The sequence below is a fragment of the Ostrinia nubilalis genome, chromosome 17 (genome assembly GCF_963855985.1).
Source record: "Ostrinia nubilalis chromosome 17, ilOstNubi1.1, whole genome shotgun sequence".
NCBI classification, from domain to species: Eukaryota; Metazoa; Arthropoda; class Insecta; order Lepidoptera; family Crambidae; genus Ostrinia; species Ostrinia nubilalis.
The window spans coordinates 14826643-14842601 of NC_087104.1; the positions used below are offsets into that span (position 1 = coordinate 14826643).

The 15959-nt window shown below is 39.5% G+C and overlaps 2 protein-coding genes across 2 annotated transcripts; one reads left to right on the forward strand and one right to left on the reverse strand.

Annotated features, from left to right (window-relative positions):
- Positions 1-293: 293 nt before the first annotated feature.
- LOC135079769 (NADH dehydrogenase [ubiquinone] iron-sulfur protein 3, mitochondrial) lies at positions 294-1254 on the reverse strand. The gene has a single exon (XM_063974372.1). It carries the CDS (start codon positions 1155-1157, stop codon positions 360-362), a length of 798 nt encoding a protein of 265 aa, XP_063830442.1. The 5' UTR covers positions 1158-1254; the 3' UTR covers positions 294-359.
- Positions 1255-1892: 638 nt separating this feature from the next.
- Positions 1893-15651, forward strand: LOC135080288 (uncharacterized). The gene is made up of 8 exons (XM_063974974.1): positions 1893-1984; positions 2262-2470; positions 2647-2753; positions 2885-3321; positions 3433-3541; positions 12959-13184; positions 14589-14776; positions 15417-15651. The coding sequence occupies exons 2-8, from the start codon at positions 2282-2284 to the stop codon at positions 15649-15651; spliced, it is 1491 nt and encodes a 496-aa protein (XP_063831044.1). The 5' UTR covers positions 1893-1984; positions 2262-2281.
- The last annotated feature ends 308 nt before the right edge of the window (positions 15652-15959 follow it).

The window sequence follows — 15959 nt, forward strand, 5'->3', positions numbered from 1 at the left end:
AAAAGGGACAACTGCACTGCACCAAGTCAGGTGATAGTAGAATATTCTAAGTACAGTCAGCTTCAAAAAAAATCGTGACACCCAAAGTAGCCAATAAGTTTGCAACAACATCTTTATTATAATTTGAATAAGGTTGTGTTGTCAACTTTTTGGCCACTTTGGGTCTGACGAACTATTTGACGCTGACTGTACTGTGGTAGATTGATCAGTGTTCAAGAACAACAATTTAAAATATTTCAGGCAAAAATCTAATTGGGTTGGTTATGAAAGCAGTTAGTTGAATCAAAGTTAAATTTTATTTCTAAATGATTTAATCTTTAAACAATTTTTCTGTACACTATTGATTGAGAATAATTTATTTATTGCTGTGGTTTGTCATCGCCAGGGTTGGTAACTTCTTCAGCAGTGGGATTGGCTCTGAAATTAGGGAACTGCTCCCACGGTGCACTGAGCTCGAATCGTCTGAACTCCTGAGCCAACTCTAGGGGCTCCACCACCACACGCTTCTGTTCATCATCATAACGGACCTCCACATAGCCACTTAGAGGGAAGTCCTTCCTGAATGGGTGGCCCTCAAAGCCATAGTCAGTCAAAATCCTCCTCAAATCAGGGTGGTTGGCAAAGAACACCCCATACATGTCCCAAATTTCTCTTTCGTACCAATTGGCAGCCTTAAAAATGTCGCAAGCGGAATCGACTGGCGTCAGTTCGTCGGTATAGGTCTTTACTCTGATTCTTGAATTGTAGCGTAGGGATAACAAATTGTAAACAATTTCGAAGCGGTTTGGCCTAGTTGGCACGTCCACGCCTGCAATGTCCACGAGGTTAACAAACTGCGCGCTGTGATGATCTTTGAGGAACGACAACACTGGTAAAACCGCCTCGGGAGCGACTAACACCTCCAATTCATTACCTGCAGTAATTTGTACCTTTTGTACAAACTTAGGTAAACATTCTGCAATATATTTGCCAAAATCAATCAACTGAGTCTTCTGGAGTGGGTCCACTTTGGCTACAGTGGGCCTGGTCTCCACCTGCGGAGCCGCTTGATCTGTTTTAGTGGCTACGCGTTGAACAAGTGCAGGTTTCGAGTTATTGAGTACAGTGCGTCCAAAAGTAGCTGCTGCACCTGCGGTGCGTTTCAAAAAGAAAGACATTGCTTCTTGTTTCAAGTTATAAATTTTCCTTACGTAATTCGTATTCGATCGAATTATTTTTCACCACACCACCACAAAACACCAACTTTGTGTCAAAGTCACAAAGTGACATAACTAATGTCAAAATGAAATTTCATATTTTAACGCGCCATCGATATCGATAAATATCGAATAACGCAAACCGCGAAAGCCAAGAAAAAAATAATATCGAATGCTCTCATCACAGCATCTTGTACACTACATTCACAAAACCGGTTAGTTTTATACAAGAACTACACTATTTCACCCCTGTTGCATCGTTGATAATTTTTTATACAGCATGTTTCTAAACTGCTAATAAATACCTCCATGCTTCCGACACCTTGCCCACATATTCTTAAAGGGTTAAATCAGCAAAAAGTGTACAAAAAGGGATTGCACTCCTCACAGTGGCCTCACTCAAAGACCTATAAATAAAAAGCATTTATTTCAGATAACTGAGATCCTTTTAAATGTTAGTAAAAAAAGTTAGGCTAATGTTAGTATCTTAATTCTAAAACAGACATCCTCCAGCTGATTATGTGGCCTATCAGATATCAGTGGACAATCCCCACAATCAATGATGACTTGGTATCGGATATTGGTCATATTACGATTAAATCGTTATGATACAATTAGCAATTGAATATCAAATATTTAAATTACACATCACTATTTGACAGACTGTGGCATTAATTAGTCTGTGTCATCGAGTTTGGCAAGTTTTGCAAAATTGTTTTTGTGAAGACGGTTGTTTGATAAAATTTTGCTGAATTTCACTGAAAGGAAGGTTTATCTGTTCATTTAATGTAAGTACATCAAGTAACTAGAATCAAAAATATCTAGTCAAGCGTTCAAATTCAACCGTAAGTAATGTCACATGTATTTATGGTAAAATTAGGTAAATGTTTTTATTTTTTTTTTTTTTATTTTATGTTTTTGTTTCAATACCTACCTGCAAGTGTGGCATTAATTTCATGCGGTTTAGAAAACTATAGGTATCTGTGCAAATACAATGTTAGAAATGTTTTGGACAGTCGTTCTTGTCATTTTTCTTGATTTCCGAGCGTGTTCCGTGGTCGGCAGGTGGAAGCCAGCCGGCGAGCATGGATACAGAGCTGCAGGAGCTGAAGAGCGTGCTGCGGTCGCTGGTGGTGTCCAGCCCCACGCAGGTGGACGTGCGCGCGCTGCTGCGCGACTACCGCAACATGATGGGCGTGCCGGTGCCGCTCGCCAAGTACGGCTACCGCGACCCCGTCACGTTTCTACGAGAACGTTTCAGTGATTGCTTTGTGGTGAGTGATTTAATTTTCATTCTGGAATAATCGGATGTTAGATTGTTTACATAAAATAAACAATGGATTTGTTCTAGCGTAGACATTATTTGACATAGTAAGTGAGTCGAAATCACTAGGAAATTAAATTACATATTAAGTTAAATATTATTTAAAAAAATAACTTTAATTTTCAGTTTCAAGGGCCACAGAACAATCCTGTATTAACATTAATAGTTCCTGACGCGCTGAAGCATATTGATAAGTTTGTTCAGAGACAAAAGCCATCAACAAATGTGAAATTGTAAGTTAAAAATATTTCCTGCATATTTCAACTTAATACTTTTTAATTTGGTACATTTTTAGACACCTCATGATTTCACCAATTTATTGCCTGTGTACACTTTTTATCACTTAAACAACATTATTTTTTAGCAAAGAAAAAAGAAGAAGTATTCCGGAACAAATAATCAATAAATCAACCAAAAACTTAATAGCCAGCACATTTATACCTCCTCCAAAGAACAAACAATACAATACAACTACTCCAAAACTTACTACAAACACTGCAACTAACAAAAATTATACACCTGAATCTGGGAATATACCATTACATAAATCAATTAATAAACTCAACATTCAAGATCAAGCTCTAAGCCAAGAGTCAATAGCTAGCAATAAAGAGAAATCGCAAGATAATAGTGCAGAAGAGAGATTACAAGATCTAAACTCTTCCCAAAGTGCTTTACAAAAGTTCCTGAAGAAAAGATTACCTTTTTACAATAGTTCTCAGCACTTGAGCAGTGACAAATATGACTCGGGGATTGCCTCATCCAAAGGGGATGATGACTCTGGGAGACGGACCTCATCAAGTACGTATTGCTTTACATAATTTAAACAATAATAAAATAAAAATTTTTGAACACTAGATTTCCTTATTTTGTTGTCATTTATTTATTTTCTTGTCTATGAACTCTTTTTAGGTACAGGCAGTAAAGCAGCGTTGTTAGAAGAATTAAAAAAGGAAATAAGAGATCTGGTGGAAGAACACCCTGAAGGTGTTTGGTGTACTGATCTGATTGCATTATACAGGTAAAATGTAATTGATTTAATACAATAAAGTTATAATGTAATGTGTAGAGTAGAGACGGTTTCACATTATAATATTTTTTCATATGAAGAATCAAAATTGAGAATGTTACTAGGTATGCAAAATCACTTGAAACCTATGTTACAGTTAGGCTTTTACATTTACAAATACATTAGTTTTTATTTCATTCAAAAATACCCAGTAGTTATGATTTTATAGGCATTCAAAGTTCGCTTAAATATTGAGTCCCGCCGACGGTCACGTGACCCCGCGTGACGTACATTCACAGTGTCCGCTCACTAGAAAACGGATATAAACATACTTAAATACATGTTTTTTTGTAAATACAAACTTATTATACATATTAAAACCCAATATCTTGGAAACTAATTGACGTATCGAAATAATTCTTTCACATGTATTTTTTATTTTTAACAGAGAATACAGAAAGCTAAAAAACAGAATTAGTGAACATTCTTCATTACGGCATAGAACCATTTTCCGCGCGCCATAGTAAAAACCGGTTACAAAATACCAAAACTTTATATGGCGCACAGGAACCAGTTTTATGCCCTACAATTTGTCCTAAAGGTTTCCAATTAACATTAGAGAGGTCATTTTGAGATCCACCAAACGATGTGAACTCACTCGACCGGTATCGTGTTAAAGCCACACACCTCCATCGCTCACGCTGTTGCGCAACGCGGCGTGCGTAGATTGGAAATAGATTTGACACCATTCCCCAATAATTCGAAATCACAACTTTTGTAAAAAGACACTTCATTCTGGTTCAATTAATTCAAAACATTTATTGCATGTAATATTACAATTTATAGTGATGTTACAAAATAGAGGTACCGTAAAATGCTGCAACTTTGCCTGGATTTTGACGTTTTTTCTTAATATCATTGAACGTAATAATTTTTATACATTTTAAAATGTTTAAGTACGAAAACAGACTTTATGTAATGCCAAATAAGCGCCAAATTTTCTTAAATCAAGTAAATTTTTCGTATTACAGGCGTACAAAATCGTAGGCAATGTTGAATCTCAAGGACACAACTTTGCCTAGAAGAATATCTCTGTAGGTTATTTATTAATCGTGTAGTTATTGTTTTCTGTTTATCACAAAAGACCGTTCTTGTTTCTAATAGTCAAATGCCAGTCATAAATGTAATAGTTTTTTTTTAGCAAGTGACAGGCAAAGTTGTAGCAGGTACTGCAGAATTCCCATACACAAAAGTAGTTGGATATAGGGTTGTGCCAAAAATACACATAAGATATACTTCAATATTCTTTAATGAGAATAAAAAACAAACAGTACCTCTTATAAATAATTATTATTTGGCGACGGTAGGTAGGTAGGTATATAAAATAAAAATAATCTTCTGTCTTAAAGCCGTGTGTAGGCACTTCAAATTAGTTTAGGAACAAATCTTTGGAATCCTAATTTTTAGTAATACTCATTGAAAAATTCTATAATACCGACTTTAAACTAATATCAATAGGAACTTAATTGCAGGTGTTACAAAAACGAACACTATGCTAATACTGAGTAGTTAACAGAATACAATCCTACATACGAGTATCTACTGGTATTACAGACTCGTAAATATATTATAATAATTAATATCACTGTATGTTATATTTCTCGAGACTTAAATTAAATATGAATTGTCCTCGTCGGGTGATTTGGGGGTCAGGTAATACTGTAATAATGTCATTTAAATCTTGTACAGCACATACATCATCAATGTTAGGGTAAGTGAAGACTGTTCCCTTATTACACTTCGAATTTTTAACTTTTCTCGCAAATTTTACAGTAGGAATTTTATTATTAATAAATAAAATCTTTCCGATAAAGTGCTTAACACTTTTTTTTGAAGCGAATTTGACTATTACCCAACTGTTTTTGTCAAACCCTAGAGGATCCTCTTCATGAAATTCAATGTTGCTCAGGCCAAAAGGGCATATATTTTCTTGGTCTTCTTGTTCTTGTAAATATGTTTGAATATAATTGTCAAAATCTTCACAATCTGAGTCATCTGCAGCTCGAAAAGATGTTTCTGACGTTGAGCTTGACTCGCTATCATATACGCGTTTCCTTTTTCTTTTATTTTTGGATGACTGCAGTTGAGAAATATTGGCTTGTCTTCTTTTTTTTGTATTTATCTGGGTATCTTTATCTCGCAATGGCATATTATTTTCAGGAGAAGCTTCTTTGATAACTTTATTAGACGTAATTATTATATTCGAAGGTTTCGACGTAATTATTATCTTCGAAGGTTTTTTCTTAATTGAGGACTTTTTTTGTAGTTCTAGATCATTTTTTGGTATGCTATCTGTATTTAATTGTAGGCATTCTGGTGTATCATCACAAAATAGAAAGTTCATTTCGGAACCTTTTGGTAAATCTTTTAGGCAATGCACGATTTTGAAGGAATCTGACGCTAACGGTTGCAAATAAATGTTAATAGCATTAGTACAAAGCCTACTGAGACTGTTAGGATTTTTGATCATCAATGGCAAACCAGAAGATTGGGAGCATTTATCTATTTTATTGTCACTGATTGGTTGTGAAATTGTTTTTTTGTGCATTTTTCCGGTCTGCTTGTTTTTTTTATTCTTTACAGATATTATTTTCGATGGTCCTGGTAAACTTGTGTCTTTTTTCTCTTTTTGTTTTGGATTTTTCTTTATAAGCTTGGCTTTAGCTAGCTCTTCTGCCTCCTCAGTAGATATAGACTTGCCTGGTGTTACTGTTAGTCTGCTGTTTTGACCTGTTTTTATTGGTTGCGATCGTCTATTTCTCTGTAAATACTCTAGAAGGCTTGCATCAAATTGACGAATGTCTTCTTCTTGCACCGTTGGTAACCTTTTTGTCACTCTTGATGGATTGAAAGGGTATATTCCACATCCTTCAAATCCTTTGCGTAAATTTGTCTCTTTTGTCATATCTATTTTGGTCATGAGTTCGTCTAATAATTGTGGAAAATGGCATTTGTTAATAGTATTTGCGCTGCCGTATGTAGCTTTGTAATTAGTTAAAATTTCACGCCAGTGACGTTTCATGGGTCCAAAAAATGCGACATCTAACGGTTGAGTAAGATGTGTTGCATTCGTTGGAAGAAAAACAAATCTGATGTTTTGACTTTGACATATTTGTATTGTCTCGACGCTTAGGTGTGATGCCAAGTTATCGCCGATGATAAGTTTTGGTCCATCTAGAGAGTTTGCCCATGGCAAAACTATATATTTGAACCAGTCGTCAAAGCAGACCATGTCAAACCATCCTGATTTAGTTCTGTTATATCGACAATTTTTTGGACCATTTTCGGACCATCTAGTCCATAAATGGTCAGCCTTGTATACAACGTAGGGCGGTAGGCATTGACCGTCTGCACTTCCGCTGAACATTACGGATACTGAGCTTTTGCTCGCGTTAAGAACCCTTTCTGGGTGTTTAGTGCCTCTTTTAAATATACATTTTCGTGATCCTGGATCGTCGGTCAAATTTGTCTCGTCGAAATTAAGTATGTTTGTAGGAGGGATATCTTTTAGCGACTCCTCCAGATTTTCAAAATATTGGTTTAATTCGTCTACCGTTTTTGCGGCACGATTTCTTTTTATATTTTGTGCAGCTCTATTTGAAAAATGGTGACGATCTAAAAATGCCCGTGCCCACCGTTCACCGGGCATTTTGCCCTTAAAAAGGTGAAGTTTGCCGTTTTTTGTTAGGTAGTTATGTACTACAATGCGCAAGTCTAGCATGGTCAACGGACTTCCAAATTGTGCAGAAAGATTCACAACGTCGGCGATGTGGGCTTCTTCATCTATGGACAATTCGGTCGGTCGACCAAAATCTTTCGAGTGTAATTTCTTACTGCGATTTACTATGGTCCGTCGTGGTATACCAAATTGCTTTTCCGCTTCATACGACGAAATAACTTTATCACGCACTAGGTCTGCAGCAACTTCTAATGTTTCCTGAGAATAATCAGAATATTTACGAGCTCCTGGTTTTCTTCTTTTTCTATGTTTGTCGTTCCCCATTTTCGTATGAGTAACTGAAATAAAATTAAGGTTTATTATTATTATTACTTATGCCCGGTTCCTATATTCAACGAACCGTTATCGGTAACGGTAGATTCATACAAAAAAGACAGTAGCCGTCACAACGGACGACATTAATAGAATTACTTTTGTTTTAATTAGTTCATCTTTGGATTGGGTCTAGGTATAAGAATTTATTTATATCATTAAACCATGTAGATATTAATGAAAAACAAACTATATTTGCATAAGCAAAAAAAAAGTTGCTTATTTTAGGTAAGTAGCCTAACCAACTAGATTTGCCCGGGACTTCGTTCTATTCGTAATTTTGTAATTACGATTACTAATAAATATACAAAAAAAACAAGCAAACAAACAACCAAACTTTTACATGGTTAATCTTATAGCGAAATAATCACATTTGCTTATTATTATTTATTACAGGATAATTTAAGTAATCAATTCTGATTATAATATTTGACAACCCTAGACCCAGGCAAAGATGTGTCACTTGAGTTTTCAAAACACTGCCCAACATTGCCTAGTGAGAACATTTGATAAAACCATGAGATTTTATCGAAATATAAAACCATACAGCAAAAAGAACATATTTTCTTACCCTGAGACGTTATCACAGCACGAAAACACTATTTTTTGATGTCAAAACCGCAAAAGTTTTGAGACACCGTAAAATTTCTCGCGAACACACTCTCAATTTCTGCGCTACTGACAGATAAATCCATATAGTTACCATAGATGAAAAAATAAAAATGTGTTGCCATACTAATGTAAATTTACTACCAAATGGTAGAAAGAAATAAAAAATTAAGCAGACTGAGATATAAAGATTGGAAAAAATTAGGCAAATTTGCGCTTACTTGGCAAAGTTGCAGCATTTTACGGTAGGTATGTGACATATAGAAATAATTTTAAATTACCTGTAAATTCAGATTTTCGGTTGCATGTAATCGAAGAAAGTAGTTTGAGTTGACAAAATACTGACGTCACTTCGCTTATACACCACTAAATTTATATCACCGAAAAAAATAATTCTGGGTAATAATAAATAATATAATAAATTTTCATTTATTCAGATTACAAAGATCCAATTATGTTAGTAACAATGTTCTTACATCTAATGTTAGTAGTAATATTTGACATTATTAATTATTTATATATATTTGCTCCTGGTTTATTAGAGCGGTGATCCAATGTCTTATCAAGACACTGTCCCACCTCCCCGCCAAAACCATTAGAATACTGTTGGGACTGTCGAGCATTCGGTTTTTGATGGATGTGATTTTGTTTCTCATCACGGCTTGGAACCCGTTTACGTGAGCGTCGGCAAACATACCAGACGCACTACAGAATCTCGGCAGTCCCAGCAGCACCCGGAACATATTATTATAAAGAACACGCAGAGCGTTGAAGGTCTTTTGTGTATAGCTAACCCACAGGCCGCTCGTGTAGAAGGACTGACAGTACGACTTAAACAATGCTATTTTTACCTCACTTGTACAACGCGCAAACCTGCGGGCCAGCATATTACCCCGTATCGACAACGCCCTGCGTTCTCTTCCCATATCACTGTCATCTTTCAAATCGCTAGTGACCACATGGCCTAAGTATTTAAACGTGGGCACTATGTTCAATTGCTCACCATTTAACCGGATTGGAGGTACAGGTCTTATGGAAACACCACGAGCCGCAAACACCACGATCTCGCTTTTCTTACAGTTGTACTTGAGCCCATGTGTTTTAGCGTAGCGTTCGCAGACACGCAGCATTTCTCTCAATGAACCAACCGACGGGCTCAGCAGCGCCATGTCATCTGCGTAACTAATGTTATTGATCATTTGACCATCTATGGAACATCCCGCATGCATGCTACTGAGCCCGACGATTAATTCATTAATATACAGGCAAAAAAGCTTAGGAGAGGTTAACCCCCCCTGCCTCACTCCACATTCTAACCGATACATGTCAGATGTCTCTCCTGCCCATTTTACACAGTTTTCCTGCCGTTCATACCAATATCTAAAGATATCAACAAGCTCCCTAGGCAAACCAGTAGTTTCCAGCTTCTCCCATAGGATTTCATAAGAAACCATATCAAAAGCCTTCGATAAGTCTAGAAAACAACCGTAAACTGGCGTCTTCCTGTTTGTGTAGTACCTGACGGTCTCCTTGAGGGCAAAAATTGCACTTTCCGTCGAGAGCCCGGCCCTAAAGCCAAATTGCGCATCATGTAATTGTATAAATTTACCCAGTTTTTGGTCAAGGAGCCCGTCAAGCACCTTTGCAGTTATCGTGGCCAATGATATGGGTCTGTAATTGTTGATATCCGACACATCACCGGTCTTATTTTTTACAATCGGCACCACAACAGTTTTCATTAAATCCGGGGGCAAAAAGGCATGTCTGATACAAAGGTTATAAAACATACTAAGCACACGCGGGAGGTGGACACCTGCATGCTGTAAATGCTCAACGCTGAGGCTGTCATGACCAGGCGATTTTCCGCGAGTACTGCGTTTAATGATATTCCCCACTTCACGGGCTGAGAAATACACCAGTGTCCGACCAGACCCACCGTCGAGCACCCCCCTCCCAGACTCAATTCTATTAGTACTAACATTAGCTTTGACTCTAAAATGGTCCCTGAAATTATTAGCTATGCTTTTACTATCGCTGACATTATTTACACTAACAGGTAGGCTCGGCTTTGTGCACAGTCGTTGAGTGCTTTTCCAAAACTTTTTAAAATCTTTCTTTCTATGTTGTGAGGCTATAATATTCATTTTAATTTGATTTTCATTTTTGACACACCATTGCAACTTTGACTTAAATATTTTACGTGTCTCATACATTAATTCGTAGATTTGACCTGACACTGGTTTCCCATAAAGTACCCATAAATCAAAACATCGCCGTGCCTCTGCGTGTGCTTCACTGACATGCAGGTTCCAACCTACCACTTTCCTTTTATATAAATTACCCTGTCCTTTAAAAGTCAAGATTGCAGACTCTGATAGAACATTAATTATTTTCAAATATAACTTATTTAAAATGTCTTTATGTTCATGACTGTCGCACATATGATCAGCACAATTACTAAACTCGGTGGGAAAATCAATATTACGTAATTTATTTTGACATAACATTTTATATTGATTTATTTGGTCTGAATCCCTATTGCCCCATAAAACCTTACTACATAAATCCTTACCAACACTTACTTTAGACCTAATTACATCTAAGTTGCACTGGACAATTAATGGGAAGTGATCTGATGAGTACACCCCATAGTCAATACGGACATCTGTTATTGTGTTCCAGGCTGAGCTAGTTACAAGGCAGTGGTCTAACCAGCGTCTACAATTATGCGCTTCGCTTATGAACGTAAAACAGTCCGAGTTAATATTTAGATATCTATAGTCCGCACAAATCCAACTTTGTTCATCACAAAAAGATAACATTTCCTTACCGAAAGTCTCTGGATAGTGGGCATTAAAGTCGCCAAGGAGATAAACACATTCTATTTCACTGCTTTCCACCAATGCACATAACGAGCCTAGACATTTAGTAAAAACGGGAAAGTTCTCCGCACTATCCGTAGGCATATATATGCTACTAACCACAAACGTACGCTCACTTGTTGACACTTTTATCGCAACTATGCGATCACTATCTGATGGGATCACTGACACCATGCTGAATAGCGACTTACGCCACAATATCGCAACACCGCCGTAGGGCCGCCCGCGTAGTACGCCTGACGACAGATCCACCGCAGACGATCCAGTGTAGCTGAACTCAGGGTGTATTTCCCCTAAAAAGGAGATCTCGTAGGGTAGTAACCAGGTCTCCTGAAGGCACACTATATCCGCCTGTTCACATAACTTTCTGATTTCAACAACTGATGTCTTGACGTTTTTACAATTGTAGCTAATGAAATTACTAATAATGCTCATATTTTTCATTTCTTAAGAGTTCAATTATCCTCACGTAACGATAAGTTCTCATTTTTCTTTCGTTTTACTCCAAAATTCACGAATCGACGGTAAGCTATTCCGTTAGGCCAGAAGTTATCTTGCAAGAAAATATCAATATTTTGCCTCGGCACGAAAACTTTATAACCATCGTATTGTTTCATGGACTTCATGTTCATTTTTTCCAGTGTAACTGATATATTTGACTTTTTCTCAATATATTTTTGTATATCACTTGTCGAGACCTCCTTAGAGACATTGTAAATGTAGATAGGTACCTTAATGTCCGCCGCTTTGAAGTTAGAATCAGATTCAACTGCATTTCCACGATTAGATAAAAAACGGTTTCGTAACCTTTTTTTCTGTACGAGAACCCACTTATCATCTTTACATTGTGGTTTCCATTCTCCTTCCTGCGCCGTTTCGGCAAATGATTTCGTACTGTCCCGCTGCATAGATAAGCCGTGCGTAGCGATCGGGGCGACCGGTTTGGTAGTTAAAACATCGGTCTCAAGCTCGGCTACCGTTAATTCACTGATAGAACGCTGGCGCTCAGCTGATTTATTTTCGCTAAGCGTGGGTAGAATGTCTGTCGTTACTTGTGCCGCATCCACCAATTGCGAAACTATTTGGGTATTGTTTTGATCCGATGGTATTGAAGGATGACACAATTCCCCATCATTACACACCATGGGAGGTAATCCCATGGGACCACTACTATACTCAAAACTTTCCATTAGACAAGCTCCGCGCTGTGTATTTACTTTTCGGGTAGTAAACGGTTCAGCGGGCTTAAATTTAAGTTGTAATGAGTTATTGATACTAATCCTATTTATGCAAAAAAAGTTAAATAAAGTTACCCAAAATTTCATCCTAAAATTGGTAATTTATGGACACACGCGTCTCTAGAACTATTTACGCAAGATAATGAACACTTATTAGAACTCAAATCGTGCCGTGTGGGGACGGCCGTAAAAGAATACTTTTCCTCACCGCCGACAGGAGGCGTGTCGTAAGAGGCGACAAAACCCCTGTAGCACCAGACGGGCAGCAGCGTCTGCGTGCGAAACCAAACAAAAAACTGCGGTCGCCAACCCGCCTGCCAAGCGTGGCGATTAGGGCAAAACCCTCCTGAATGGTTGTACACACAATAAAACGGCCCCTAGTCCCCGGCGGCCCCACTATCCCGGACCACGGTAGCGGTCACGGTAACGGTGGGGCAAGGGGTGCGAAGAATTACATTTTTCACACGTTTCTACATAACCTGTTAAAAATTTTTCGGTGATAAAAATGTAGTGGTGTATTACCATACAAAATGTACGGGAGAAAGTACGTGTATCGATCGGTGGTGTCAACTGTGAACACGTATTGCAGGCAGCGGTACAAGCGCGAGCTGGAGTTCGAGCGCTTCGGGCTGACGTCGGTGGCGGCGCTGGCGGTGGGCGTGGGCGGCGTGCACGTGTCGCGCGCCGGCGACGGCTGGCTGCTGAGCGCCGCGCCCGCGCCGCCGCGCCGCCACGTGCCGCTCAGCGTGGCTCGCTACGCGCCCGCCGCGCCTGAGCAAGTCGACCCCGACGACGCGCTGCCGGGTATCGACTTTGTGAGTGTCACCCCCCCCCCCTCTAAAAACTAAGGCCCAGAACAGACGGTGAAACGCAACTGCTACGAAACTGCAACTTTCTGATGATTCTGATGAATGAAACTGAAACTGAAAGTTTCAAACTGGTCGCGTCATGTGTGGTCTCTCAACAGACGCTATGGCAGAAACTTAGATGCAACTCAAAAGTAACTAGTAGTTGCAGTTTCGTTGCAGTTGCGTTTCACCGTCTGTTCTAGGCCTAAACTGTTGCTTTTTATAAACTTTCAAGGAAAACTATAACAGTCAAGATAGATAAGTTAGTTTAAGAGTAATAGTCGTTTAACTCGTGTATTATAAAATTTCTTAACTAATAAAAATTCCTCAGAATAAAATATTAAAAGTGACTTTAGATGAAGAAATTGCTTGCTTCTAAAATATATTGTGGTAACGACGGACAACTACGGAACCCTACACTGCGCGTGGTACGACACACACTTGGCCAATTTTCATATTGACAGCCGACTTCTATTTACTACGTATCGTATCGCTTCGTAGTTCAGGCAGGCTTGTTCATCTCCTCGAGAATGCATCGAAAACAAAACACGCCAGGCGTACTCTCCTGGGATGTTTAATCCAAAAGGCATTCACAAACTAGTGAGGGACGATACCCATTGACCGGCGCGCGTCGGAGCGCACTTACACGGCCGAAAATAGTATTTTATTAACAGTTCTTAGAGTCGTAATTGGTTACAACTGATTAACTAACATTTCAATCCGGACGGATGTGTGGTAGCCGGTGGGCTTCGAGCGGATTCCAGGGGATACGCGCGCATTCCACCGCATTTTTGGCCGAACGGACGCTGCGCTGGTCAATGTGAATCCTGCCTAATGAGTGACGTAAGCGCGCGTATTCTTCAAATTATTTATTTGCTCAAAAAATCTTTCACCCATTGTAAAAAAAATATTGTAGCTAAATTACACCATATTGTTGACGACGTTGACTAGACAATTTTTTAATACCTTCGCGAAGAAAACTAAAATATTCTATAGGTTCAGGTACGATCGGCCAACGCTCCTCCTGCTGACGTACTGTTTTTTACAAGAAAGTTGTTTTCTTGGAACTATTAGTTGATGGCATGACGTTATTTACTCGACTGGCTAATTAATTCCTTTTTAATGGAATGAAATTATCGTTACCATTACCTAATTAATTATATATTTTACTAACGAGATGAAAACTAGGCAAATGTTAACATTGATTTTTTTACTCTAAAGCGTTCTGTAGAGCTAGATCACACGTCTCGGTAGCTTGAGGTCTTGTAATCGGGACGTTGCTTTTTACACGTTAAAGTTTTGTTTGCGAGTAGGGCCACTATGGGCCAGTTTTGCAGGAAGTGTAAACGGTTGTTCGTGTGCTCGACGCAGGACCCGGACGTGTTCCCGCAGGACTGCATGCACTTCATGGAGAGCATCCCGGCGGCGCCGCTGGGCGCGCTGGCGCCGGGCGCCAACGTCGGCGTCATGCTGGGCGAGGTCTACTCGCCCTCGCACTTCTGGCTGCTGCGCCTCGGCGACGGCTACGACGCCATGGGCGACATGATGGACGAGATGACGTGAGTGCGCACTCACGGCCTCCCTGCCCTGCCTCGTGCCGGGGCAGAGCGAGTGAGCTATTCTTGCGATTTAGTTAACGAAGTTCTGTGTGTTTCCTGCAATAGTAAGTAGGCAAGTATCCGATATTTTTTATCTGTTGAAAATTGTAAGTGGCGATGTCGACTGTCCAGCTCTATTAGAAAAAATAGACATCTGGGTTCCGCGAAAACTACCAGTAGGACGTACTCAGCCGCTAGCAATTCCCAGAGTTAATAAAAATTATCGCCTCAACTCTTTTTTTATTCGTCCGAGTAAATTTTTTAACGATATATCAAAAAATAATAGTGACCTAGAATTATTTCGAACCAAACCCACTACTATAAATAAATTATTCAATTCAGACTTTTCCAACTCCCACTCCAGCGACGCTTAAAAGTACTGTTGACTATTAAGTTTTCACTTGTAAATTCTTTAAATGTCTGTTACACAGCGTCTAGTCTATTTGCATCTTGACTTCCATGTGCGATTGCATTGAAATGGCTAAGCAGATACATAATTTTAGGTTTCATTATTTGTATTGCTGTTGGTTTTCCTAATAAAAAAAATTAAAAATAACCGAGGTGATCGTTTCTATAAATCGGTTTCCGTCGGTGTCCGCAGGAGGTACTACACGCACGGCGAGGGCAAGGACCGCTCGCTGGCGCTGGGCGCCGTGCGCGTCGGCCACTACTGCAGCAGCGTGTTCGAGGGCGACTGGCACCGCTCGCTCATCGTGCGCGTGCAGGACTGCGACACCGTCAAGGTGGGCGCTCGGGTCCGCTCGTCACGTCGCGTCTTTCCGTTTTATACATGGCCAGAACGCACCCATAGGAAACTGCTCGTGTATATTTTGTAGTGCCCGTTTGTAAATCTGTGACTCCAAACTATACACGAATTTTGCATACTGATCGTGTATAGTTTGGAAGAGCTTAGTAAAAAAAGTCATCTCCAAACTGTACTCGATTAGTTTCACACCCTTGCGTTCTGGCTATGTATAGAACGGAAAGACGCCGTCACGTCAGGTGACACGTCACGAGCCGAGCTCACGCGTCCCTCGTCGCAGGTGCGGCACATCGACTACGGCACGGTGGAGAGCGTGGCGGTGAGCGCGCTGAAGCCGCTGCGGCGCGCGTGGGCGGCGCTGCCGGCGCAGGCCGTGCGCGC

What these genes read in the sequence shown, in the direction of transcription:
- LOC135079769 (XM_063974372.1), bottom strand. Translation starts at nt 1,157, where the DNA reads ATGTCTTTCTTTTTGAAACGCACCGCAGGTGCAGCAGCTACTTTTGGA.
- LOC135080288 (XM_063974974.1), top strand. Translation starts at nt 2,282, where the DNA reads ATGGATACAGAGCTGCAGGAGCTGAAGAGCGTGCTGCGGTCGCTGGTG. An exon ending in GTTTCAGTGATTGCTTTGTG is followed by an intron (nt 2,471 to 2,646) that starts GTGAGTGATTTA and finishes TTTAATTTTCAG; the next exon opens with TTTCAAGGGCCACAGAACAA. An exon ending in CCATCAACAAATGTGAAATT is followed by an intron (nt 2,754 to 2,884) that starts GTAAGTTAAAAA and finishes ATTATTTTTTAG; the next exon opens with CAAAGAAAAAAGAAGAAGTA.